The following is a 27675-nucleotide window of genomic DNA, read 5'->3' as shown; positions in this document are numbered from 1 at the left end:
CCAGCACAGCAGAGAGGATTCTGTGGGTCACACCAGTCTCTGGTGGCTTTCCGCAAGCAGGTTTATTACAAAGTAATGTTACAGCGACAATTTCAGCTCTACCGAAATGAACCATACGTTAACATGGATGCACACGACAACGGCCACGTGGAGCGGCGCCTCGTACAGGTCAACGCACACACTGCTGCGAGGTGATCAGACAAAACGGGGACTGCCGCTGCTGACGGACAAACAGGACTTGAAAGCTTCATGATTACGAGGATTCTTCTACTTGTCTTAAATAGGGTTTTTCAAAGGTTTCTGCAGTGCTTACAGGGGTTTATTGTAGTATATTGCATTGCCCTTTAAATGCATGTTGGCAGTATATCATAGCACTTAAATAGATAATTGCAGTGCCTCAAATGGTACCGTGGTGCACCATCTACTCCGAACATCAGCATACATAAATTACATTACATTCGGTAACTCTCAGCACTATCCTGCTTGTTGTCCTTCATTAGTGTAGAAATGTTAGTTAACAGTACAACGTAGTCATACCCAGGTTTTTCTAGAGTTCATCACACCTCTACGGGTTTTTCTTCTTCTTTATCAATAAAATAAAATACAATAAAAAACAATTTGCACAAAAAATAAAATACGTTAAAAACAAATACACAAGGCCATTGACATTCCATTCGCACATAAAATTAAACCATATTGCCTCTCAACAGAATATTTTACATCTTTGCAACAATTTAAATAACACTCAACACATTTGCAGTCTTTTAAGTTAGATGTCTCCAGTGTCCGTTATGTTTTTAGGGTGCGACTAGGGTGCAAACAGGTGCGACCGACTATCGCTTGGATCCCTTGGCCAGTTTGCTCGTGGGAGTGGTTCTTCTTTGAGGAGTGGGGATCTTGGAGGGTTTCCCTCCGCGCTGGCGCGAAGCAGAACGCGGCGTCGCCCTGGCCGACTCGCCAACGGTCTCCGACGCATCGGAGCACACGGACTGGATGTCTGAGATGTCGAAGTCCGAGGCGTCGCTACCCCGCCGGCTGCTCCCCCTGCTCCCGGCTTTACTTCCTGGTCTGCTGGAGTTTCTTCTCGACTCTAGAAACGTAAATTCCGGAGCGGAAGTTAATAACTACACGACACAATTGATGAGCTACTAAGAATGAGGTAGCAACCACCACTGGTGCCCTAGCAGTTCACAGTTCATACATGTTCATTTATATTTATTGTAATTGTTGTATCCCAAATCCCATTTTCTTCTAGAGCTGCTCTCTACTCACCACCTATTGTCTGTGTTCGGGCTTTCAGCACTGCAGCGCTGATCAGGGTTCCCTCCTCACCAGACTGAAACCCTTTACCTGACAAGTACCCAGGAAGACGTAACTTGCTGCCGTGGACTGGTGTCATCTGCAAAACACAAAACTTTATTTACATTCATTTGTAATCATTTGCAGTGAACTGTGCACTGTGAGAACATAACACCATCCACACAATTATTAATGAGTTAGTTAGAATTTGATGTATGATGCTTTTAAAAAGCATCATACAAAAATGATTTATTTTGGAAAGCAGTTAGTATCTGTGTTATTATGTTAAACCTAAAAGATAAAATGAATGAAGCATTACTGAATCATACATGCACAGATTTCATATAAAGTTCTTCATATTATAGCAGCATTCAAAAGAGGCAGATAGTTTTGTCAGGCAAGAATTCAATATCCAGCCCAGTAATCAAAGACATTAAAGCTTGTAGAGCCAACTGAAATACCACATAAGCTTTACTTGTGTCCAATGTGTTTTCAGGTTTCTATTTCAAATGAAATAGAATTGAGTTAAATCAAAAGTATTGTATATATGATGTTAGTTTTACATGTTTTTATTATCTCTGTTCTCATAAGTATGCGGTAGCTTTCAGTTGGGTCTTACAGTCCTTCATGTGACTATACCTCTGAGGATGAACCTTGGCTCTCAAAGGAGTCGGATGATTTAAGAGGAGTGGAGGGTTTGCTGTTTGTAAGCCAGGGCTTATCATAATTGCGGGTTATGTGTTGGGGAGTCTGGGGAACAATGGCAAATCAAAAAACACAGGTATGGATTCACAAATCAAAAAACTACAAGGAACACTAGATGGAAGAAACACACAACAAAAGAAATAAACAGGAAAGAGATTCAATAACGCAAAACAAATAGGCTAAGGCTGATGAGTGAGAGTCAAATCATAGTAGGGGGATGATCAACCTACAGTGTTACAGTCTAAACAAAAACTGTCCCTCACAGCAGAGTGGAGCCTCTCACCTTGGGTGTACTGGTCAATACCGGGTTTGGTGGGACCGGACAGCTCTGACTGGAGGTGGATCTGTTGGGGGACGCTCCTCTGGACGACGGCCGGGATCTCCGGCCTCGGTAGCGGAAGCTGGCCATCACCTGCGTGGTGCCCTCTGGGAGGATGAACTTCTCTCGCAGCTCCAGGTTGGTCCTGCCTTTAGCTAGGAAATCACACTCCGGGTGAGTCACGTTGCATAAAAAACAATTGACCATGATTATATCTATTAGTGCTTTTGTGATGGTGATGATGTGACTGAACACTTTATTTTCCACTTAAGGTTTCCAGCAATTTCCCATTTCCTGGAAAATCTGTTCCTTATTATATGTAACATAGAAATTTTCCTTGGAAGAACTGCTCAATTTAATTTGCATTCATTACCCATTTATTAATTGAAATTTTAGATAATATTAATGTTGAATAGCTTGTTGCTTGTGTGCGTTCACATTTAGGTTTGGTCTCCATTTTCCCTATAACTCTCACCACGTTACACATTGATTTCCAGGATACATTATTAGGAAATTATTAGGAACATACGGGTCCTGTAAAATAAAGTGTTACTATGATGTGACTGTTGGCTTTCACGCCAAATATTTGAAATGAATGGAAATACAAGTTGAGATTAAAATACTCAATAAACAATGGAAACACAAGACTCATGCAGTTTCACATCTCACCCACAATGTCCAACAGAAGCCCAACAACTGACGCAACATTAGTGGAATAAACTTTTTGTTTCTCAACCACCAATAGTATTAGTCTGCTAATCAAACGGTGAAAAGAAAAGGTACCTAAGCCAAAGTGTGTCTCAACTCTCCCACAACTGCAACTGCCCAAATCAGAGGAATTCCAAAAAAGGAAATCTACACAGAACAAATCAAACAGACTTTGCACCAGTTGTGTTAAAAAACAAACTGGCTTTACATGCAGGTTTAATCACCAAGCCGCACTGTCAAAAAATAACAATACTGTTTCAGTTGTTTTCAGTCTGCTATGCAAAGACAAGTTAATAGTCTTCCCCCAGTGACAGTTTTATTTTTTACACATTATTTCATCGGCTAATCCTCTTTCAACATTTCACATGGTTCACGAAAGCTTGTTTGTTTGATTGTCAAGCAAACCTGCAGAGTGCAAAAGAAGCTGGGCTCAGAAACGCTCGCTACATGCTGAGAGAGGAATAAGAGCTGTTGGGGTGCTTCAAATAAAAAAAATAACTTCAAATAAAATCTGTAGACAGGGTGACAGCAGGTGATGTGGTGCACACAAACGACTGCATGCAATGAAAACCAGCGGGAGATGAGTGACGGTCGATAGTGAGTGGGGCTGGTTCGTAGTGTGAGAGTTGCCATTCATTCACGACGAGCGCTCGCACACAGCTACGGCGGGACACACCAGCACCAACACAAGCAGCACACGCTCGGATGTGCAGACACACATACCGCTCTCGGGTTCATGGAGCAAGGAGAGTAAGTGTGAGATATGCCAACCTATCGGAGACTGAGTAATCGAAGAGTTTGATTCCGAGCGCAACATTTTGCTCCCGTGGTGGTGAACTAGAAGACAATGATACCACGTTGAGCAGGAGGACGGTTTCGCAGGGGGGGGAAAAAAGGAAGTTGATCATTAATACAGAGGATGGAAGAAACAAGCACGTAGTCTGCTGATACACTCACACACATATACTGATACTCACGTGTAGGTGGTAGTACCTATAGATAAACTTTGCACAATTCACGCTCACATTGATGCCTCAAAAATTCAAAAACTCAAATATTTTTTTCTACATTTTCTTAGTAATCATTTGAGTCTCACTGGGATTTTTCACCCAGTGCAAAAGTGTTGTGCTTACATAGCGAGAACAGATTGCAAAAGGGAAAGAAAATGACCAGACATGAAATATAGTATAAATTGATCAAACAAAAAGAAAAAGGAAAGACAGTCACAGTGGTCACTTCTACTCATATTTAAATGGAGGATTAGACTCAGGAGCTCTCCAAAGCCTTTAATGGATATGACACTGACTAATCCTCTTACAGTCAGTTCTTCTGAATCAATATTCTAAACAATGAAACACAGTGATGACACTAATAGTTGTCACTGTGAGAGGAGAAGAAGAAGAAGAAGATCACCATTACAATTAAAATATTCATAGAATATTCTTGATGATAATAACATTATTCATCAAGAATAACTCCATTGAGAGGTGTAACAGAAAAATCAAAAATTGCGCAGTCAAAATCAGATTGATGGAGACCTCGGCTTCCGGAAGAGATAAAACATGGATTAATGACCCAAACTGGAATAATCTATGAATAATGGAATTGTCTCTGTATTCTCCCTTGAAGGCTAAACCCCTCGTACCTTTGGGAGCCTTTAGAAGCAGAGTAACGACAAAAGTGAACGTTTGTGTCAGCGTTTTTCAGGCAGCGCCTCATTGTGACTTCCTGTGGTGAACTTTTGAACTCACCTCGACAGGGGTCGTTCTTCACCAGGAACTCATCCAGAGCCATCCAGCCTCCTCCCACCCGCACCATCACGGTGCTGCGTAGAATGCGCACCAGGCGGAGTTGCTGGGAGTCTCCGAACTGCGCCGGGGGAAGGAAAACAGAGAGGGGACGTGTGAAATCACTGACCCGTGCATGAGAAGTCTCTCACCGCAGGCTTGAAGCTGTGCAACACTTGGAGACCAGAGTGGAGTGGAGAATCCAGTTCATTCCAGTTAATCAGTTTATCATTATGTTGAGTGGAATTAGACAGCTTTTATTTAGAGTTCCTCATTAATTTGCAAAAAATGATACATGAATCAACGCTGCTTTCTGTCCACTTGTGATTTCCTTTCCATGTTGCACAGGTTCACACGTACAGCATTCAGACACGACACCACCGTTCAGTTTTCATTCTCAAAGACAAAAATGACGCAACGGTCAATCCAACTGGTTCCTTCTATAAGTGCCTGCTGGTGTATGTTTTTGTATTCAAACTTTAAACTATGTTAGTCCATTAATACTAAATGAGTTATTTTCTCATACCAAACATTTCCTTAAATATGTACAATCATTTGATGTTGAGCCTGACTGGTTTGTTGTTGAATCAATGTTATTAGCTACTACTGGCTCATTTTAAATATTGCACTGTATATTGGTATGTATGTATCTACATATCTTGGCCAATTGGAAACAAAATTGCATATTCAAATGCAGAAAAAAGTTATTGTGGTTATCACATAGTATAAAATCTTTACTTTGAAAGAGCTGAATCATATGACCATCAACGTAAATGCCAGTCAGACTATACATTGATATATGTGTAATGTTATTATCTGAGGGATCTCTGCCAATTTGTATTTTCAGGATTGTACTGGCTGACTTTATCCCGACAGTGTATTGGTTCAGTTTGCTGACATTTCTGCAGATTGAGCTGTGAAAGAGAAAAAAAGAATAAATAACTGAAGACATATTACTAAACCACCAGGGGGCACTAGTGTATAGTAATTTGCCTTCATCTGTCAAAACACACCAAACATACACTGAGCATGTTGTGGATGAGCATGGTTCAAGCTGTATGAGGTGATGGGAGACTGAGGTCAGCCAGTTGGATGTGACCGTGAGCATTAGCACAAACACACAATTCACACCACCACAGCCGCATGCTTTCTGTCAAGACCACTTTGCACGTCATGATCAAACGGACAAAACAGCAAACTCCTGCAATCCAGCACTGTGTGTTGCACGTTCGACTACGACTACGACTCAGATGCTCAGGATGCATTGACACTGATGCACGTCCGATGCAGCTACAGCTCCAATGACACACTGAGAACAACATGAGGAATGGTTCAAATAATTTCTGACTAATCCACCACGAGTGTGACACGCAGACATGACCAGATGCACTGATGACCCTTCACTAGTACCTATTTTACTATCTGATATCTGCACTTGTATGATTATTGTAATGATTCAATGCCACTGGTGATTTTAGTGATCAAATACATTAAAGGTGATGATGATCTGGAGGAAGAAAAAAAAAAAAAAGGCACGAGAAACATCTGAAGAATAACCATTTACCAGAATACAGCTTTCCAAAACTGCCACGTTCAGGTGGGGGGTAAGATTTTGATTTTCCCTGATTGCTATTGTCTCATCGCCGATTAAGGAGTCATGTAAGCAGTGAACCAGACCAAACTGTCAAAAGAATGATTTCAATTCAATGTAGTGTGACACAACAATACAAACTAGTTCATAAACCAACACTAATGCCCCTATCCCCTCTCACTGACATTATTAGTCTTAATCCAGCAATCTTCAGAAAGCAGGAGGCGTATGAGCACAAATCAGCCATGAACTTTATATTGCAACATGCAATTTGTCAAGACATACAAAATTCAGTAAGTGGATGAAAAGTAAAAGTAAGTAAAAGTATTAACTGAAATCATCAAGGTTGCTATGAAACTATGAAAATAAATTCATAAACAGTGTCATATATACAAAAGTATGTCAGCCAATGTTGAGGTAAATCATTCCTGTAATACTGAAGCGCCAAAGGCAAGCACATGAAAAGCATCATTTTTCAAAATGCCCAGCAGATGAGTATACTGTATATATGCCTGTGGACCAATAAAAAAATGTGGGCTGAAATGGTATTGGCACGCTAATATTGTATTCTCTGAAACTCAAAAGCAGATATAAATATTTATATTCGAACTGGTATAAACATTTACTACACTACTTTTCACCTGGGTGGTCTTTTTTTTAACAAAACAAAAATGTATTCATTAAAAATGCTATCATCATGGGAAAAATACACACTGGTGACTTATGCTTATTTCATTAGTCATTTTAAATTAAACTTCATATCCGGATGAAACTACCGTAAATTGTGGCCATTGTTTCTATGTGGATTTAATCAGACAGCCATAGATTTTTATTTCTACTTCTGAGTTCCAGTCTATAAACAGCAGCCAGGAATCTGGGCAGAGTGCTAGTTGGAAAGCAACAATGGTAAATGACAAAGAGCGTAAAGCTTGATTAGGCAAAGAACAGAAAGGTTAACAAAAACAGAAGAGGACATTCATATGTACCTGGTTTCCAAGGTAGAACTGGTGATGTGAAAAACAATAAAAATATGGAAAGGTCAGTGATTTTATTGACATATTTTTTCCACATATTCAACGCTTACATTGACAAAGATCTCCCCATGAAAATGAGTTACTTTAGATTTTAAAACTTAATTTAAATATTGCTTACTTTAAAGAACACTATTTTCAAACTCACCTAAAGTACTTAACAAGATATAAACTGCACTCATTTAACCAATAAAAAGATAAATTTGGCTTTTAAAGGTAAACATGTGCTTACCCGGTATTTGTTGGCACCGATTTGCTCCACTTGGAATCGCTTCGGACATTTGCATTTTGCCACTTGACGTGTAACCTACAAATAGAGAACATTTTATCGAGTCGTAATCCGAAACCCCCCTGGAGAATTTGAAATTCAGAGTGTGAGAGCTCATGATACCTCATCTTCAATTTTGTCTGCATCTGTGAGTGGTTTGTAAGCGTCTTTGTTGGGATGGAGAGCCGCCACAAACTCGTAGTAGTCGATGTAACCGTCACCGTCTCTGTCAAAAATGTCTGCCACAGCGCTCATCTCCAGACGACTGGTGGGGAATTCTATTGAAGAGCCATTAAGAGTTGGAAAATAAGCGTTTTGCTGGCAGAGGGTGAATGCTGTTCAGTTGTGACTGTGTATGCTGGACACTTACTGGAGGAGAGAATGCCCTCTATGAACTCCTGGCGGGTCACTTTGCCGTCTTGATCTTTGTCGATGCGGCGGAAGAAGTCCATGACGCGAGACTTTTTATGGTTCATCCAGCGCATGTAGCGCTTCCGCCACACATCAAAGTCGAAGTTGGCAAATTCCTTCAGCTGCAAAGAAAAACAAATATGACGATAAGATAAAAAACAAGAGTGGCACAAATATGCAGGAATGATGTGGTTGTAATTGTACTGAGAGCCGGTTGGTGGATCACCTCCTCCAGTCTGTCCAGGCCGTCGTTGAGTTTCCTCCTTCTGTCCAGAGCCAGAAGCCAAACGTGCTGCCACTTAGTGACCAGAAGGTTGACCCGGGGGTTCTTGGTTTCAATGGGAGCTTGTGTTGCTGACGCATACATTGTTTGCGTGGGAGAACGTTTTCCTGCAAGTGAAAAACAAAGGCATTCATAGGGACGGTGTTCTCACCATGTAGCCAGGGGGCATAGATCAGCAATTACATCATTCCAGGTGCCAAAATGGGAGGATGTCTGTCGTGTCACTGCCGTGACTCAACACCCGGCCAGATGGCTCAGGTCACGCTCTATGAGGGGGTATTAGCGGGATACATACTTCCAGTTCTTCCTTTTTCAAGCACAGGGATGTGAGACTGGATTTGGGGCTCCACCGCAGCCTTCCTTTTGTGTGTCTTGGTGATCGTGTCAACATCTGGTTGCTTCCTGGTCATTTCCTCCATGAATGCCTGCGGGGTACAGCATGCTTACAGTTTCTATCACGTACTCAGAAGATAGTCATCTACTTTAACTATCGGATGCCACGGTGCAATGTTGGCCAGAACAGAAAGAGTAAAGAGTGCAAGTTTTTTCATTAACACTTATAGTTTGACTTGCTTTTTATCTGCAGTTTTTTACATTACCTGATGTTCCGCAATGAGGCCTTTGACCTCCTCCAGCTCCTGCGGCAGCGGCTCATTGTCCTTGTCGTTGAGGTTGGTCTCGGCCCACTGCAGCCAGGTCAGCAGATTCTCCAGCAGATCCTGAGTGGCTAGCATCTCAGTGAGGGCCGTGGCCAGTCGCTGCTGGTGCTGCCGGGCCCAAGCCTGCACCTGTAACGGCAACATTACACACATTACGCCCACGAAACAAGGAACGAGCAGAGGAACAACATATGGTATCACGTGCATGGAAATGTTGTGCTAAAGCTACATCAGGCAAGTATCCACACCACCAATGTACATCCTCATGTTGGATCTGGTTGCTTTAACAAAATGGAACAAAAGCATTTCGAGAATTTTCTTAGAAAATAATTTCCGTTGGTAGTAACCTGTGATACCTGCGCTTGTGACGGGGAAGAGAGGCATGTATGCAGACATGCAGCTGTGAACTGACCTCGTCAAACCGGGCTTTAATGATGGTGTTCCAGTGTTTGATGGTTGTGATAGAGTCTGGGTGGCAGATGCTCAGGATGGCCTCGCCCATACTGGTTGCTTTGTTCAGAGCCACTCGCTTTTCCTCCAGTTTCTTCATAAACTCCTTAAAAAAAAAAAAAAATGGGGAAAAAAATTCAGCTTCGAAATCAAATTATCTTCCGTTAAGATGTAAAAAAAAATAATAAGAACAACGCTTTGCTCATACAGCTTTTTTTTAATATTGAGTACCTATGACACTTTGTTGCTGGTATGGAGGATGCCATAGCAACTGGGGTCTTAACTGTTCACTCAAGCATGAGAGCATCGTGTTTCTTTACAATAATAATCAAAATTGTCAGGATAATAAATGACAGCTTGCCTTGTGTTGTTCTATAAGCGCCCGTAAAGCCTCCTCGTCATCAGGCAGGCTGCCATGGAAACGCAAACTCTGCTCCGCCTCAGCCAGCCACTCCAGCAGGATATGAACCGTAGAGTGGAACTCCTCAGCCTTCAGAGAGAAAAAAAACACAGGTCACGTCAGACTCATAGACTCAGTTTACCTCAGACAGAGCAACTGCTGGGCTCTACAGTACCTGACACAGGGCCTGCTCCAGCCGGGCCTGTTTGGACACCGAGAGGTTGCACACCGTCTCCCAGCGGGTGCTCAGCTCCTGCATCTGGACCTTGACCCAGGACGAGTCGGCGTGACTGCTGTCGACCAGCTCCCTGGCTGAACGTTTGAGGGCCTGGACGGTCACTGTCCTCTTTCCCAACTCTTTCTGAAAAGCCTGCAAAGGACAAAGTCAGACAACATGAGACCGGCCACACACACACACCGTACAGAAGTGGGACTTTCAAAGGTATCCAACTGCTTTAAAAAATTATGGGAACCAAGCAAGTGTGAAGAAGCAGTAACATTGTATTCTTTTTTCTTCCAATGAAGAAATAGAAAGAGAGATGGATAACAAAATACACTCACACGGTGTGCAATTGTACTTATTGATAACAATGGAAATTACTACAATGCTCATTCTTTTGTTGTTTACATTTTTAGACCAAGCCTGGTGTGGCCCCAATTCTGAGTATCCTCTCTCATCCTCTATTGTGATAAGAAACAATCCGGGCTGAGAGGGAAATGCAGTGTTAAAGCAGCAATTAAAAACTTGTACTCTAAATTTTAAAGATGTCTTTTGATGCTGCATCTAAGAAGACCAGCAGTCAAATGGCAGATGTTTGACGTTCGGTCTCGTCGTTCCGACGCTGTTTTCTACCTTGTGGTTGTCTATCAGGTTGAGAACCAGGTCTATGTCTCCGTGTACGGGCTGGTCCTCAGCCAGCTGAGGTTCCACTCTGTACAGCCAGTCGATAAGAGCCTGGAGAGCATCTGTGAACTGGCCGGAGAACAACAGGGCCTCCTCCAGCTTGTTTTGTCTGCAGGAGAGAACAAATCAGTCGAAATCAAGGTGTATTCAAAAATACTGCAAATGGTCCCACTAGTAGTCGGCGGGACAAGATACGGCAAAAAAAAAAGTTTCCCTACCTTTCGACCGACTTGCCGCAGACAGTGTCCCATTTGTCCCTCAGTTCACTCAGCATGTCGTCCAGCTTCTGGTTATCGTCCTGAAGAGAGGTCTTGTCTTTCAGGGCCCGCCCTGTCCGAGCGGTAGTGTCGTACACTGAGTGTTTGCTCCCTAGAGCTTTCTGGAACTCCTGTATGAGAGAAAAAAAAATGTCATCAGGAGGCAGGGTTTTCCATCCTGGCCATTTGTCCAACCAATAATAATTTCTAATCTTACTGTATCAAGAAAATGAGCTGACAAGAGTTAAATTCATAAGATACAAATACCGACATCTGTTTCATTGGATGCACACGTTAACAGTGAACCATTTCAAGGGATTTTCTTCTTACTACTGTTGGCATGTCCGCATCTACCCTAATCTAATCTGTGTGTGTGTGTGTGTGTGTGTGTGTGTGTGTGTGTGTGTGTGTGTGTGTGTGTGTTTTGTGATTAAGAAGACAGTATTGTCTGTGAGGGAAACAAAAAAGGGGGTCAAAACTCAACAGTTACTGCTCTACAGAGATTAAAAGTATCCAAAAGCAAGGTCACCCCTAATACATTCAGTCCTTTGCGGGATTATGATGGGATTAGCACATAACACCGCAGACCACAAACTAAAAGGGACTGGACAGTATGTAATGCAAATGCACCCCTTAATGCATTCTGTAGATACTGTAATTCCTATATACAGCTTTTACTGTTGGATTTATCAACTTCCAGCTCACATATATTACACTTTAACATACAGTGAATGCTTCATTGAACAGCCGTCTTATTGTTCTGGCTTGGCTTTTTTTTTACTTTCATCCCTTTCCCAGTGAAACCGTGCAGAGACGATGCTCTGTCACCTTGTGCTGTGCCAGCTGCGTCTTGATTTTGTCTGGATCATTGGCAATTTCCACCTCGGAGTCCAGAGTCTTCTCAGATTCGTCCAACCACTCCATCAATTTGTTCCAGGTTTCATGGAACTAATGGAGGATAAGGAGGCGAACGCTGCGTTAAGCATTTTGACAAAAAGCTATGATTTCACTTGATTAATTGCAGAGTTCTGTTTAACGTTCACATGATTAGATTCTCAGGCCCAAGGAACACAAGAGGCCACGGCTAATGAAAACACTATCGTAGGCTGCGGACAGAATAAGAAACTGGCTTAATATAACATTTCCACAGCTTCCCAACGATAATAAAAAAATGTCCTGACAGCACTGAAACAATGTCTATTTCCAAACCCAGTCTAAATATCCACAGAACAGTACCTGCTTGGCCCGCTTCCTGGAGTCATCCAGCAGCCGACCTCGCTCCACCGACCTCTGCACCACCTTCTCCCAGCGGCCTTGCACGCTGAGCAGCAGGTTCTTGATCAGGACCACATCCTGTTTCTGGCTGAAGTACTTCAGATGGGTTCCAGTCTTGTCCAGTTCAATGATGTGTTCTCTGTGGGAGTTCACCTCCGTCACAAACACCTGCAACACATACAGGAAGTTTTAGGTCGGGTGCAAAGGGGATACAAGCTTTTGATGTGCTAATGCAGACAGATGGAGCCATTAAGTCATTGTTGGCTTGCTGGCAAAGCAGAATGTGAATTAGTAAACACAAACCTTTATTTTATATGTGATACTCATGATAATTTACAACTTTTCACAGACTAAAGAAATTAAACACCGCGGCTGATTAAAGGCAAAATTGGATGAAAACACTTCAACTCGGTGCCCTTTTTCCATGAGTAGATAAACCGATCACGCACAAACATTCTGAGGGAAATTTCTGGTCATCAGCATTCCTTTTTCGCTCAAAAGATCTCGTAACCCTCCTCTCCGTTCGAACATTACCTTATGCTCGTCAATCTGAAACATGATGGTCTCCAGGATGAGCGACGCGGGGGAAACCATGTTGAGCGTCTGCTCTGCCTGGGTCAGCCAGTTGATGAAGTCCTGCAGAGAGTTGTGGAAGTCCGTGGCCAGTGTCAGGGCCTCTTCCAGTTTCGCCTGAGGACACAACACATCATCAGGGACCGCGTATTTTTTCTCTCGCTCCGAACAGAGCGCCATTATGACTTCCCCAACACCAAAAACAAACTATCTGGTTGCTACAACATTTGATGAAAATGGGGTAAAAATAAACAATTATGCCTCAGTCGTGCCAAAGCGGTCTAATATTTAAACAGAGGAAGCTAACATCTCTGGTGAGGCTGATGGTGAAACGGAAACGGAGCGATGGGCTTTTAATTGAATGAGAGAAACGTTCGCCGCTGACAAACATCCGTTGGCTACAGCCGGGGCCACTGGCACAGGTTCATCACATGACAGTAAATGCCGTGTTGATGACATTACAAACATTACGAGAGCTATGACCATTAATATGTTTCCCTCACGTATTGCGGGGTCACGTTGCCAGTCTTGCTAAATGTGGATCGCAGTTAAAGTCATTTATTATCTGAATGCTACTTGTATGAGTTTGTGTTCCGATTCGCTTTTAGATGCTGTTGATTTGCTTGCAATCCTGTTTATTTATCATCTCACTAGTTTTGTATTGTAATGTGTTCTAATTTCTATTTCATTTTCTTGTTCTGTCGGTTGTTTGTCTGATGGATGTGTGAGTCGTGACGACTGCACAGCAAATTGCCACTAATAAAGATATCCTTGATCCGGAGACGTGTCACATTGCTGCAGGGAGATTGGCCGGCAGCTGCAACTCTGTGCAGCGCCAAGATTTACCAGACTTTACATTCCCGGGAACAGAACCAAAGTAAATATGACAAACTGTTAGAGCAAAACGTTCAGGCAGGAAGAACGAGGAGCTCCATACCTTTGTTTATTGTAGCAGCAAAACGTGAGAAAATGTTTTTCCAACGGCGTAAAATACAAATAAGTGGCTGATGCGACTTTATTTTGTCTCAGATATTAGTTTAGCTCCATTGTTTATTTAATGCACTTGTCAACCCTTCACCATGGCAACATATGAGACAAGACCACTGTTGTTCCGCACTGAGTCAGACAGCAAATGGCCTGCTGTGATCTACAGCGTGACCACATCCTGTGCGTGTCCTTGCCAACCCCTCTCGCCCTCACACCGTTCATTACCAGCACTGGGATTAGAGGCTTTCAACTACAGAGTCACGGCTCAAGAGCACGTCAGCGATCTCTCACTGGGACCTAAATCTCAAAGCGGTGAATCATTAGGGCTAAGAGCAGCGCGAGCCATTCAGGGACTCCATACCTTTCTTTCAGCGACCTTGCCCTGCACCGCTTCCCATTTCTCCCTCAGGTTGGCGAGGTCCTGCTCGGTGTTGCTGTCAGGACCCTCGGGCGTCATGGCGAGCAGCTGGTGACCCTTGTTCAACAGCTCCTGACACAGCTCCTCCTTCGCCTCCAAGGCGGAACACAACTCCTGCAAGAAAACACAAACAATGACATTAAGCGAGGGATGCTTTCGTCAAACAGACCAAATTACACTTTTTACTTTTGGGCTCTGCAGCACTCAAAGTGCATGTAATGAATTTGTCCATGGTTAGTCCAAATCTAGTCCAAAAATGGTGAAAGAATGAACATAGCGAGTCACAAAGAGACTCCCAGCGGCATGTTCCCACAAACATTCAAAGAGTATAGTGTTACTAATTTGATAAAAAAAAGGTTATTGCATTTCAGTAGTCCCTCTGTTTTTGGCTCCACCAAATACCAGTACTGGTGCTTCTTTAGGGAGAGCTCGCTGTCAAAGTGTCTCGTTGAGTTTTCTCCATTAAAGAGACGGAAAACAAAGAAGGGAAAGATTCTTAAATTAATTATAATCACACAAGCCTGAATCAATTCGAAACACTTTGAGCAGCTTTTTGTCGGCTTCCGCAGGGAGGCGCCAGTAGCGTATTTTGCAGTGTCATTTAATTTTCACACTTGATATAAAACACAGAAAAGACACAGTCGTCTCCTCACAGGCCCCGCCATCTGTATGCGGCCTTTCATATTGTTAAACACATACCAGATGGGCGTTAAGCTGCTCCCGGGCCGTGTCTGGTAAGCCTCCCACAGCCTTTGATGCCAACAGCTGACGTTCTGTGTCTTTCAGCCATTGCTGCATATCTTCTATCTCACCATGGAAACCTTGGGCCTGCAACACAATACAACCTGGGTCAGGACAAAAGCTGTCTCTCTCTGTCTCTCTGTCTCTCTCACTCTCACACTCTCACACGCGCGCGCACACACACACACACACACACACACACACACACACACACACACACACACACACACACACACACACACACACACACACACACACACACACACACACACACACACACACACACACACACACACACACACACACACACACACACACACACACACACACTGTTTGCAAACTATGGCTCAGAGAGACGGATGTCTGAGTTATTAATTCCTTGGAATCATTTAGCTATCAAAACTGGGCACTCAGGCACTGAAAATTAAATGAATAAATAAATGCAAATAAATAATGCTATAATTAAAAAAATTTAAAAAATTGTTAAAACTTAGAATTGAATTGACATGAAACCTCCTTACATGGATTTTTATCAGTTTAAAAAAAATTCTTGAATAAAAATATAAACCCTCATATCATCCTCCACATCAAAGCAGCTCCCTAGATGTCAAGGTTGAGAATAGAAACTCCACAGGATGGAAAAAGGAATGAGCAGGGGGGAGAGATAGGAATCACTCCTCCAAGAAGAACTTTATGACTGTGACTTAAAATATTTGTTCCCCTGGGAGAAAGGATTTCAATCACAGTTTATTAAACAATAGACGGTGATAAATGAGGTCTAGGCTTATTAACTTTTTTTTTTTATACCTGAAGCAGAGAACTCTCCAGCTGTTGCTTCCTCTGCTTCGTCTTCTCCTGGATGGCTTTCCACCGCTGGTTCAGGTTCTCCAGTTTAGTCTGCAGACCAGCGGCTTCCTCTCCAGCGCTGGACTCCACCAGATCAGTACCGGCTTTGTTCACCGTCTCAACTGTGGCTTTGTGAGCCAACACGTCAACCTGGAGAACCTGCGGAGATGAAGCAGCCAGAAACAGCGAGATGTTGGGAGGATGGATCGGAGGCACAAAGGACTAAACTTAATCTGCGTGGTTGTGCTGAAAACGAGATCAAACAGACTCTGACTGCTTTGAGTTGATTTATACTGATCAGACATTTGAGTAAAAGATTGTGTATTTAGGGGTGAGGACATTTACTCTGATCCTGATTTTACTTATCTACTGGTTGTTGACTGGAATTGCTCATTTATATCTGCATGAGAGAAAGAAAAATAACAACACAAGAGGAGGTGTATCGTACGTGGTGTTTGGCAAGCTCTATCTCGATGGCTTTGGGGTCTCCTCCGGCCTTCCTCTGCTCGTCGAGCAGCTCCTCGGTGTGGCTCATCCAGGCCAGCAGCTCGTCCAGCGCATGCTGGAACTGGCCCAGGGCCAGAAGGCCTCCCTCCAGTTTGTGCTGGATTAATGGCAGATTAAACAGATTCGATATTGCAGCAGGCAAAAGCGCTTGACATGCAAACAACACACCCCACAGCCCATTGAGCCTCTGCTGAGTCCGGCTTCAAATTTGAATGGAAATGAAGCCTAGAAGCCTAATTCAAGTAGCATTCCACAAGCACTTTTATTATTTTATTACTTGAAATAGCATTTAACTAAAATGAACAACCAGTTTAAAGGGAGACTTGGATTTCATTTCTTTGATTTCTCAGTTTGAAATGACTTGTCTGACCTGTCGGCTGATGATCTTCTCATCCAGGTTCTCCCAGAGCATCCTGAGCTCAGACATTGGCTCCTGGATCTCACAGCGATCGGCCTCCTCCGTCACCTTCTTCAGCAGGAGGCCTGCCTGGTGGTTCAGCCGCTCCATCTCGATCTGCAGCTGGTACGACTCTCCTTTGAACTCCTGACAACACCGGCGCACGCAGCGTTACACCCAATCAGTCAACACAAGTACAAAGTCAGACAGACAATACCGGCTTTGTCCTTCAAGCAAAAAAAAGATTGATATGATTGTACATCAAAGTAAATGCGACTACTTTATGTAGTTATATCTACGGAGCCTTTGTACCTGTACAAAAGAGACCAACTAGGGCTTGATATGAATGAAGCACTCAACATAAACACAGCTGGTATGTGACAGCGCTTCTGTGACAGTGAAAACTACAGTAAAGCTCGGGATGAAAATAAATTTGCCAGAGCAGAAGTTAAGAGAAAAACACAGGAATACACGACCGTACCTTGAGTTCCACAATCTGCTGCTTGACAGTTTCCAGGTCTGTGCCTACAGGTGACATTGAATCCAGTTTGCTCTCCATAATATCCACCCAGTCAAACATCCCCTGTGTACAAGGTGGGAAACCATTGTTACTGAGAGAAAACAAGGCTTAGTGCACAGGGCGTCGTATTTCAGACTAAGTTTCATGTTCATGAATAACAAGGCAAACAAACACAACAAAAATGAACAATGACAAGAAAGTGGAAATGAACACTATCTTCTGTGATCTTTACAGTAAAACGCATGCAGCTGTGTAGAGGATTCCTTCCCCACCATTAAAAGATCTAAAAATAACTACGCACGAGTGAAAGCGTGAGCCAAAAATATTGAAAAGCACTGTACTTGGGTGTTTATGGCTTCAAAATGAATAGGTCTCTTAATAGTTCTCATAAAATGTTGTCTCAATCGACTGCAATAAAAAAAAGCACGGGAATCTGTGGTTTCATCTGGAGGCGTTAAAAACTAGCAGACACTTCAAAAACAATATGTAACACATAAATACTGTATGTTTCTATAAACAAGTAGCTTTGTAATCTCCTACTGGTTAAACAAGTAAAAAAAAAGGAAAAGAATCAAAGTCCTTGAATCAAAGTACCTGCAGGCCGTCTTGAAACTGCACAGCAGCCTGCATGGCTTCTTCCAGTCTCTCTCCTCTCTCTTTCCAGGTCTTGTTGAGATTCTCCCACGCTGAATTCACCTGGAAGAATGAAAAAAGTATCACACCATGAGCCACATGTAGGCAAAGAAATATATCTGCACAGACAGTCCAAAAGCAAGTGAAGAGGACAAAGAGTAACAAAGATTGGTTTTAGATGTAATCTATTACCTCATCAATACTCTTCTTTATCACAGGTTTATCAGGCTCCCCACAGGCAGTCATGAGTTCTGCCCCCTGGTTTTGAACCACATCCAGCTCTTCCTGCAGCCCGTCAATCTCCTCCTTAAATCCCTGCAAGAATAAAATGCGCTTTTTAAAACATTGCTCACTCTTAAAGATCAGTTGGTCGATTCGATAATTTCGCTTTGCGCACCTCCACAAACTCCTGCTGCTGTTTGACGACTGACGGGTCGACTCCGGGCTCCTCCAGCTCCCTCAGCAGGTCCTGGCTGTCCTTGATGGTGACGATGAGGGCGCAGTGGTCGCACCAGAACTTGTCGGCCAGGTCCATCACATCCAGCAGCTTCGCCTCGCGCTCCACCAGCAAGGCCTGGATGTCGCTCCACAGGAACACCATCTGGTCCAGTTGGTCTTGTACAGCTTGTGGAACGAAAAGAAGTCATAATTACAGTGAATACCAACTTAATAAAACAAATATCACACAATTTCATATTCAAATTGACAGGTTTAATGGGAAAAACATATGGTCCATTAATCTTCATTATCATTAATTGTTCCTATGACATCACCATTAAATTGACACCTCAAGGAAAGTGAACACAAACCAGTGCATGAAAAAGACAGATTTGACATGTTTAAATTAATTAAATAATTAAATATTACATACAAGCTATCTTGTTACTGTTTTTATGATTTCATTTAATTATCCTAATACTTTGTTATAGTGAAACACAAATAAAACACTATGATGTCTACCATACCTTTAGCATATATGTCCTTGTCTGCCCCCTCAGACCGCGCGATCATCTCCTCGCCTCGCTGTCGCAGCGTTTCATAAGACGGCTGCAGCTTCTCCAAATCCACATAGACGGCCTTGTTTTCGGTGATCTGCTCCCTAATCTTGTCCACCTCCACCGAGATGGATGGCGGCTGACGCAAGCGCTCGGCAATCCGTTCCAGTGATTCCAGCATGGGGTCAATTTTATCGTGGAACTAGTGGAGAACAAGCAAAAGTTTGTAGCAATATCATCAGCGAAAGCTGGGAAAGTGTTTCCCTCTGCTGTTGCAGAAAGACACTGTATCTATAACTAGAAATGTGTGGATTTGTTGCTATTTTCTAAATCTGGAAAATAATAAGTAATACAGTATTGAAATAAATAAATAATAATACGGTCATTGTGTAAATGCAACTATTTTATAGATCTATTTTCAGAAACAGCTAAACAGATTAACTATATCAGACAATTCCAGCTTAATGGCACACTGTCATATATATTTACTGTATATAATATATGATTTAATATATAATAACTGCTTCTCACCTGGGTGGATTTGGAGATGGCCTCGTCGAGAGTGGCAGCTCTCTGCTTGACATCCGCCTTCAGTTGGATGTAGAGCTGGTCAGTAGCTGTGTACTTCTCTCTGATGGGCACTCCCTCCACTGGGCTGAGTTCAAGTAACTGAGGCCCGGTCTTATTCATCTTGTCTATGTGTGGCTTGTGCTCTGCAATTAGCTCTCTCATTTGCTGGAAAAGGACATTGCATAATCAGATTAGTTTTTTTTCCATCATTTGAATAAAAGTGTTGTCCTGAACATGTGCTCCTGTTGGATTCTTACCCTGAGCTCCTCTTGCTGCTGCCTGAGTCTGTCGTACTCGATGGAAGGCGGGGGTAGCTGGCTGAAGGTGCTCAGGGTTTCCTGGAGCCATGGCCACATCTCCTCATAGGTCTCCCAGAACTGACTGGCCAGAGACTGGGTTCGTTCCAGCTGCAGACAGCGCTCCGAGTTCAGCTGACTGACGGTACCGTACTTCTCCAAGAGGGTCTGGGTCTTGGCCTGAAATACAAGATCTTTTCACTTACATTTATATTCTTAATGGATAATCGGCTGCTTCCACTTCAAAATTAATTATTCTCACCTTCAACTTTTCTTTCTCCTCTGGGTTTTTGCTGTTCATAATTGCCTTTCCGTTTTTTACAATCTCATCAACGGCATCTTTGTGCCTCATGACGTCCATGGAGAAAATCTGGAAAACCAGTAGAGTGAGTTTGGTTGGACGTAACAAAGAAAAACCGCTGTGTTTACTGTGCTTCGTTGAAATGGAGGCCTGTGTCTATCCATACACACACACACGCCTAACACACACACTATGACTAACTCACCTTTTGTGCTTGGAGCTGAGCTGCGTTTTGGTCTTGCTCCAGCCGGATCTCGCCCATCGACAGCAGCTTCCTCTCAGCTTCAGTCAGCCAGGAGAGCTCAGTATCTGCAGCCTGTTCAAACTGGAAATGGACAAAAATAATTGAAATTCCAAATGAGAGGGTACAGTAAAAACATTCTTGTTTTACTTAAAGTAGAAGAGGAAGAATACACAAAAAAGAGAGAGAGCCAAATGAGAGAAAAAAGAGGTTTACTAATATCTCTGATGTACCTGCTGTGACTTGAGAATGTCAGCGTTGATCTGGTCGACCTGCTGGGTGATCGTGTCACAGACGGCTCTGTACCGCTCATTGTCGTCAGTTACCAGCTTGTCCAGACCCTCGCGAGTGTGCCAGGGGATCAGATCCAGGAGGGAACTGCTCAACTCGTTCAGCTTGTCCATCACAGGCTTTTGGTCTTTGGTCTCCTTCAGCAAGGCCTTGACAAATGAGTGTGACACATAGAAAACAACAGTCTAAGAATTATAATTGCACAGACACTGTTTTTTTTCTTGTGTTTAAAAAAAAAATTGCCTTGTGTTATAGGTATTTTTCTTTGAGAGCAAATGCAAACTTTTATCGTAGGAAAACTTACCTTTTGCCTGCTTTGTGCATGAATGAGCTGATCACCCACTGGCTCCTGGTCGGCAAAAGCTCTGATCTCAGCCTCTACTTTCTCGAGCCACGAGCTCAGGTCCTCATGATTATGGTGCAGCTTAGAGGAGAAACTCAAAACACGCTCCAGTGTCTTCAGAACATTGTCACTCATCGAGTTGATCTCAGCATATTTGGCTTTTATACCGTCCAGTTTGCCTTGGATAACAACCACCTCGTCACCTAGGATCAGAAAGTCAATTATTATGTATTCATTTCATGGGGTTTTTGTATGTCCGCTGTAGTATGTGGAAGTTCTGCACAGTATTAAGCTTCTTATCTAACACTCAGCAACAAGGTCAGATAAATAAAGGTGGCAGATTGGAAAATGCCAGCGCTTTCTGAACATTAGATTTTAACAAATCACATCATTCGCGATTCTGAAAAAAGACCACGAATAAGGCGAGAAACCTTATGATGCGTTTCACATGATGGCAAAGTCATAAAACAAGACATGCCTGTTGTTTGCTTCAGTAGCTCCATCCCATTAGATATGGCTTGGTCAACATTCCTCTTCCTTAACTCAATATCACTTTGTAGCCCCTAGAAAAGAAGAAATTGAAAACAATGAGAGTTACACAAAACTCCCAATGTAAATAATGTATGACAAACAAATCACTGACATTAACTGAAATGTGATTGATGCAACTTAAATTTAAAAAAAGGACAACATTTTGCTATGGCCTTGGGAGGAGTGTGTACCCGTTGTTCTGCCAGCTGCTTTTCGAGAACATCTATTTTGTAGTCCTCCACGGACACTTCGCCCAGCCTCACGTGCACCTCGCTGAGCCAGTTCATGAGGGCCACTTCATCCTCTCCAAACAGCCGGGCGTTTGCCAGAGCCTGCTGCAGCATCTCGGCTTTCCTCCTGCACCGCTCCTGGAGCTCTATGTAACTGGCCTGCGCGGCGTCCAGCTTAGACTGAACAAACTCCTTATCGTCCACTGAGCTCACAGTTCTGAGCACCTGACCCAGACTGACGGCCTGAAACAGGTCTTTACTGTGATTCATAATCTCCTCCTCTAAGGCCTGACCGCACGGGATGGACCGACACACCAAACAAATAGGACACAAACAGAAAAACACACACATAAAACAGAAATAGAAAAAATGAAATGGAATGAAAAATGGAATGGAAGGACACAATGAAAAGCTCAAACTTAAAAGAAACAAGCCAAAATGAACAAAAATTAAGGGAATTCAGCCAAACATAACCGACAGGTGTCATTAAAAAAAACAACATAATGATGTAAAGATAAATTAATGAGGTGAAACGACGGATGTTACCTTATGCTGACAGATCTGATCTTGCAGCTTCGATGTCTCAGTGCCGGTTGGCTCAGAGTTGGCCAGATGTTTCTCTGTGGCGGCGAGCCACTCGCTCAGGGGCTCCAGAGTCTCATGGAACTGCTGAGTGACCACCAATATGCTCTCTAGTTGCTTGTGCCTGACACACAATGATAACGTCAGAAACGGATCGGGAACAAAGTACAGTCTTCTCAAGTTCATGAGTAGTGCCTGTATGAATCAAATTTATTTACAATCCAAACATGGGTGTGGTATCAATTCTATGAAAAATAAAAAAAGGAGTATTTACTAAAATCTTGGACTATTCCTTTAGCGGTCAGTAGGAGGAAAAGTATAGGTGAATATTGGAATCTTACACTCTTCCAGTTTAAATACGTAAAAAACAAAAACAAGCCCAAAACACAAATTCGAATAAGTGGAACCCCCCCCCCCACAATGCTTTAAATCTAAGGAAATTCAAACTCAAAACCTTTTTATATATTCCGAGGTCTAGCATTTCAAAGTGAGTTTGCATTACAGGTGTTTATACAGACCTGTTTTCAGCCTTCTTGAGCAGGGCGTCCCACCTCTGCCCAAGGCATTCGATCTCCTTTGCAACTTTCTCCTTATCCACAGACTCCGCCAGTTCCGCGACCTTCCCTCCCTCTTTTTTTATTAGCTCCACTGTCGGCTTTCGGTCGTCCAGCAGTCTCTGTAAGAGCTGTCGAAGGCGAACAAAGGAGGAAAGTTATAGGGCGCCTCAAACATGCTCCGACCGCGCAGCATCGCTTAGTGGTGAAGAACAGTAAATCTAACAGACTCAAATTAAGTGTCCATTAACGTGAAAGCTTCGTGTTCCACACACTTGTTTAACAATGTATGTCAATTAAATAAGACGAATGGCAAAGTCATAATGTTTGGTGGATATAAGTGTTGTTAAAAAAAGATTAGAATAGAACTGCCGGTGTGTTCAGTGTGTGTGTGTGTGTGTGTTTATACGTGTTTGTACCCCGTGGCGCCAGCTTACTTTCTGCTCTTGTATTTGAGCCTTGACCACTTTGAACTCGGCAGAGGGAGGTTTCTGATTGGCCACGAGCTCCTCTGTGTCAGTCAACCAGCTGAGCAGGGACTCCAGGGCATCCTGGAACCTCCCACAATGCAACAGGGCTTCGTGCAGCTGGGCTGAACGTTCAGCAATCTGCAGACCACATGGTAAAGATACATGTCACCTGTTTCGAAGCCAACTCAAACTGCTCTGCGGAAAGTCTTCACAGGATTATACTATGACAAACAGTGAAGCACAATATCTCTTTGTGATTTCACTTATGACCAACAGTCAAAAGGAAATATCTGCCAGTCAGACTGGTTATATATAGCAAATAACCTTTTTATTGAGGGTATTCCACTTCGTGTTGACACCCTCCAGGTCATCATCAAGCTTCTTGGTGCTGGTGCCTTTGGCAGCATTTTGGATCAGACCCTGGCCGAGGGAGTTGATGTCTTGGAGCTGCGTCTGCAATGGATCAATGTCCTCTTTCTGGAAAGCCTAAAGACAAATGGAACAAAGCATGATACATTTCTTACAAGTGCTCAAACTACTAACTATGTTATCAGTCTAATTTGAGGGTTAATTAAACTGACTGGATTATCGCTCCAGTGAAGACCAGTGATTTAAATGATGCATTTTGCAGATTTACTGCATTTTGCAGATCCGGACCAAACTAAATGTTTGACTCATTCTTTACAATGATTCTGTTGTCAGTGCTGTCAAGACTGTGTTGTTACACTTTGTTGAGCTTTACAATGAGCAAATTATCATTTAAGTAGTCTGTCTTCAAGCAACAACAATGAAGAAGAAAAAATTGAAACATTTAAAATGTATTGTAGAATTTGCTGCTTGTCTCTGTTGTATATCTTAATCAACTTTTGGCTTTTAGATTTGTGGTGAGACAAACAAGATATTTGAAGAAATCCTCTTAGGTTCTGGCCCCTTTTTTTCCCCCCTATTTACTGACATAATGATTCATAGAAAAACAATTGTAAGATTTATTGCTGAATAATCCTTCATTGTATTCCTAGAAGAAAAAGGAGTGGAAAATTATACTATGGAGTTCTCCCACTTCCTGAAACACAAGTGCCACCACATCACCTCAGGTTTAGTGTTAAAATTCAGCTGACATAAACAACTCTCTAACCAGTCAGCAGCTTCGAAAAGGGCAGGGCACGACTAACAGTTAAAACACAGCCGTGCACAATCGCTTCAACATACTCCCTGGCTGAACTGGTGTGCGAAACCTTATTCACCCATCATGTGATCAGATATGTAAGGAAAACAACAAGCGAGCAGCACAGGGGGGAGGGGGGGCATCATCTAGTGAAACATGCAGGACCAGCTACAAGACTTTGAAATGAAAGATGCATCTTCTTTTGCACCTGTGGGGAGAAATAATCCATAGGGCCAATTTCTGGACAAGCAGCGATGACACTCAGTATGGCCTCTATCTCGTTCTCTCCGGTGAGCTGGAAATCCTGTAAACTTTTAGGCAGACAGGCCTCCACTGACTGCAGAAACTCCTCCAGCTCCTCCATGTTGTATTTGGATGCTCCCTGTAGCACAGTACATGGTTTTGTTAGCTGGCGGCTCTCCGTGGGTAGAGTTACAGAGTTTCCGTAAGTCTCGGGCTCTGTCACCACCACACTAACCAGCTCACAGTCATCCTGACACGAAACATCCTCCAACAGCTCAGCGGTGGATAGCTCATCGTAGTCCGGTAAAGTCCTGGAACGCCATCCAGAGCTGTCCTTTTGAGTCCTGGGGGCCGACCCTGAAGATGACCTCTCTGTGGAGTATCTGTAGTCTCCGTTGCTCACGGTATCCTTTCCATTGTGCTCGACCACACCAGCTTTCTGTGGCTCCTGGACCAAGCTGCTACTATGATAAAGAGACCGGTTGTCCCTCACAGGTGAGAACGGAAACTCCCCCTGCCCTGAGCTGAGCGATCGCACAGTCTTCAGGTCCCCGGACATGTGCATCGCCTCCGACGACGACAGGCTCCTTGTGCCGGGGCCTGCTCTTCTGTGGGATCGAAGGGCATGTCGCTCCCGCTCCACGGTGGGACTGTACAGACCCGAGTCCTCTTCAGACGTCAGGGAGCTGGTCATACTCTGCCCTCTCCTGCCCTTGATTAGCCCGGGCCTCTCCACACTGCCAGAGCCCAAGGTCCCACTACGGCTGGCATACTCGCCCAGATTAGTGGGGGCAAACGTCCGCCATGACCTTCGATGATGAGGATGGTCCTTCTTCTCCCCTCCCTGGAGCCGCGACTTGGGCAGCACAATGTCAGTCGCCCTGATTACGTTCCCGTTGAGTTTGAGCCCGTCAAAGACCCCGCGCTCGTGCAGCAGGGCAGGCTTTCGGCCCCGGAGCTCGAACGAACTCGAGGCGGAGATGACTCCGTTTCCACACAGGCTGCTGAGGTCTAAGGTGCGGTGTGTGTAAGGTAAGGTGCTGGTGAAGTGCCGGGAAGACAGGCTGCCTTTCGAGCCCGAGTCTATCTGCTCATTGAGCCGGACGGTGTCATACATGGATCTCTGGGGCACATAGCAGTCATCAATGTTCAGGTCCTCCTCCTCCCCCTTCCCCACACAGGAAGGGTTTTGTCTGAGGCAATCTGGTCTGCTCAGCGGTTTGCCCATGCTAGAACTATTGTCACCAGTCACTCCAAAAAAAAAAATGAAGGATGTAGTGGAATCCTTTGAGGTAAATGTTGCTTTAGTGCATACAGGGTAATTCAAAAAGGAGCGGAGCCATCGTATTGCAAACAGAATTTGTTAACCAAATAGAATATTTTTTTAAATTTGCACTTGTTTTTCAAAAAGAACTCAACAATCACTTGTGGAAATATATACAAATATGGCCACAATATATTCTAAATTAAAAAAAAAAGACTTAAGCAATACAAATATATCGAACAATATAAAAAGTAAATCCCTAATATTGCTAGGACTCTACAGCAGCTTCATACTCCTTATTAGGAATGATAATCAGTCAATCATCAGTCACCCATCCCAAAGATATTCCTCTAGGCTCTTCTCTGTGCATTGCCAGAACTTAATCTTCTGGTCCAAAGTGTTTCTTTTCCCCTGAAATCCCCGCAGCATCCATGAGAGCAAAATCAAAAATCCTTAGTGCAAAGTGAAAATATCCACAGACAAACCCGGCAGGCTCTCCCCCAAAAAAACGTGGGCAGTTCTGCGGAGAGCTGGTACTCCTGGATAAACAAAAAAGCCTGGCCTCTCTCTCTCATCGCTCCTCGCGCAATGACAGACACCCTCCTGGCAGAGGGTTTCATGCCCCGCCCCCCGCTCATTATTCAGACAACATCTGCCACAACTCCATTTGTGCTCAGAGCTGCTCCGGCACATGTTGATTGGTGGACACATGACCCATTCTCCCCCTCCCTTTTCCAATTCCCCCTTATGTCTGCATGGCCCATATCACTTCACTTCCAAGCCACCTTCTGCATCCTGACACAATCACTCACTTTTCTCCGTCTTCTTTCAGTAACTGCGGGAATGGGGAGCGGAGTCAGTACGCGCCAGCTTTTTCTACTTCATAGAGAAAAAAAGAAAAGAAAAAAAACCTAGACGAGCAGGCAGCAGCAGTTCCCAGTCTGATGACATCACACTTTGCTGAAATAGATACACATTTTTTCCTTTTTTCTCCCTATGCCCGCTGTTTTCTTCTTGTGGACAGTTTCTGTGGACCCTGCAGATGATTCTTAATTACTGTGGAATGCTGAGGGGGGGCACAGGTCCCAGGTAATTTAACACCGACGGCGCTGCCAAGTGCATGAAGGGGCTTTTTATTTCCAGTGACCGGGTTAGGAGACGAAAGGAGGATAGAGGAGATAATGAAAGGAATTTGTTTTTGTTTCCTGGATTGTCTACACCACGGCGGCTCGGCGAAGCCCTGAACAATTCCAACCTCTTTGTCCAGCTCCGCACGCATGAGAGGAGATGGAAAGGGGACACTGGCAGAGATAAATAAGCAGTTAAAGATCTGGGGGGATTTTAAAAAGGGATGTTCAGCCACTGAAATCTGCATACATTTGAAATATTCTGGCTTTTAGATGAATGACGACAAATAATTCCTCTGGCCATTTTTCCTGGCTGTTGCAGATCCCATATCTCTATGATAATCTCTGACGTTAGTATAATTTTCATTTTTGGCATTTCGGTCCAAAAGGTGTCAGGTGAAGCTTTTTCAAAACCACTACTCGTCGGCATCCCGTTACAACCGGGCACAGAGGAGTTTCTACAACAGCGCAGTCGCAACTAAAAAGCCAAACCTCAGAGTCAG

The 27675-nt window shown here is 43.5% G+C and overlaps 1 protein-coding gene across 8 annotated transcripts in view; it reads right to left on the bottom strand.

Annotated features, from left to right (window-relative positions):
* Positions 1-18: 18 nt before the first annotated feature.
* dst (dystonin) overlaps positions 19-27675 on the bottom strand; it is a 101072-nt gene continuing 73415 nt past the window's right edge. For 5 of the 8 annotated variants that reach the window (XM_047335357.1, XM_047335358.1, XM_047335361.1 and 2 more), the window contains 44 exons: positions 23698-23859; positions 23341-23511; positions 22868-23034; positions 22314-22473; positions 21729-22055; positions 21485-21569; positions 20968-21209; positions 20606-20812; positions 20337-20456; positions 20093-20200; positions 19792-20010; positions 19496-19699; positions 18935-19166; positions 18367-18593; positions 18162-18284; positions 17931-18032; positions 17298-17399; positions 16790-16963; positions 16361-16516; positions 15874-16071; positions 15025-15153; positions 14269-14439; positions 12882-13037; positions 12309-12515; positions 11901-12020; positions 11034-11203; positions 10765-10924; positions 10087-10281; positions 9873-10001; positions 9474-9617; positions 9002-9190; positions 8698-8827; positions 8346-8509; positions 8079-8241; positions 7832-7986; positions 7673-7747; positions 7396-7413; positions 6383-6499; positions 4783-4900; positions 3755-3868; positions 2288-2478; positions 1939-2049; positions 1273-1399; positions 19-1090 (listed from right to left, as the gene is read on the bottom strand). In XM_047335357.1, coding sequence (XP_047191313.1) covers positions 834-1090; positions 1273-1399; positions 1939-2049; positions 2288-2478; positions 3755-3868; positions 4783-4900; positions 6383-6499; positions 7396-7413; positions 7673-7747; positions 7832-7986; positions 8079-8241; positions 8346-8509; positions 8698-8827; positions 9002-9190; positions 9474-9617; positions 9873-10001; positions 10087-10281; positions 10765-10924; positions 11034-11203; positions 11901-12020; positions 12309-12515; positions 12882-13037; positions 14269-14439; positions 15025-15153; positions 15874-16071; positions 16361-16516; positions 16790-16963; positions 17298-17399; positions 17931-18032; positions 18162-18284; positions 18367-18593; positions 18935-19166; positions 19496-19699; positions 19792-20010; positions 20093-20200; positions 20337-20456; positions 20606-20812; positions 20968-21209; positions 21485-21569; positions 21729-22055; positions 22314-22473; positions 22868-23034; positions 23341-23511; positions 23698-23859 — 6996 coding nt within the window. In that variant the 3' untranslated portion in view covers positions 19-833. The remainder of the gene's footprint in view (positions 1091-1272; positions 1400-1938; positions 2050-2287; positions 2479-3754; positions 3869-4782; positions 4901-6382; positions 6500-7395; positions 7414-7672; positions 7748-7831; positions 7987-8078; positions 8242-8345; positions 8510-8697; positions 8828-9001; positions 9191-9473; positions 9618-9872; positions 10002-10086; positions 10282-10764; positions 10925-11033; positions 11204-11900; positions 12021-12308; positions 12516-12881; positions 13038-14268; positions 14440-15024; positions 15154-15873; positions 16072-16360; positions 16517-16789; positions 16964-17297; positions 17400-17930; positions 18033-18161; positions 18285-18366; positions 18594-18934; positions 19167-19495; positions 19700-19791; positions 20011-20092; positions 20201-20336; positions 20457-20605; positions 20813-20967; positions 21210-21484; positions 21570-21728; positions 22056-22313; positions 22474-22867; positions 23035-23340; positions 23512-23697; positions 23860-27675) is intronic. The other 3 variants (XM_047335363.1, XM_047335362.1, XM_047335364.1) reach the window with 3 other exon arrangements.

The sequence above is a fragment of the Scophthalmus maximus genome, chromosome 10, assembly GCF_022379125.1.
Source record: "Scophthalmus maximus strain ysfricsl-2021 chromosome 10, ASM2237912v1, whole genome shotgun sequence".
Classification (NCBI taxonomy): Eukaryota; Metazoa; Chordata; class Actinopteri; order Pleuronectiformes; family Scophthalmidae; genus Scophthalmus; species Scophthalmus maximus.
This window is presented reverse-complemented; position numbering and strand designations above follow the sequence as displayed.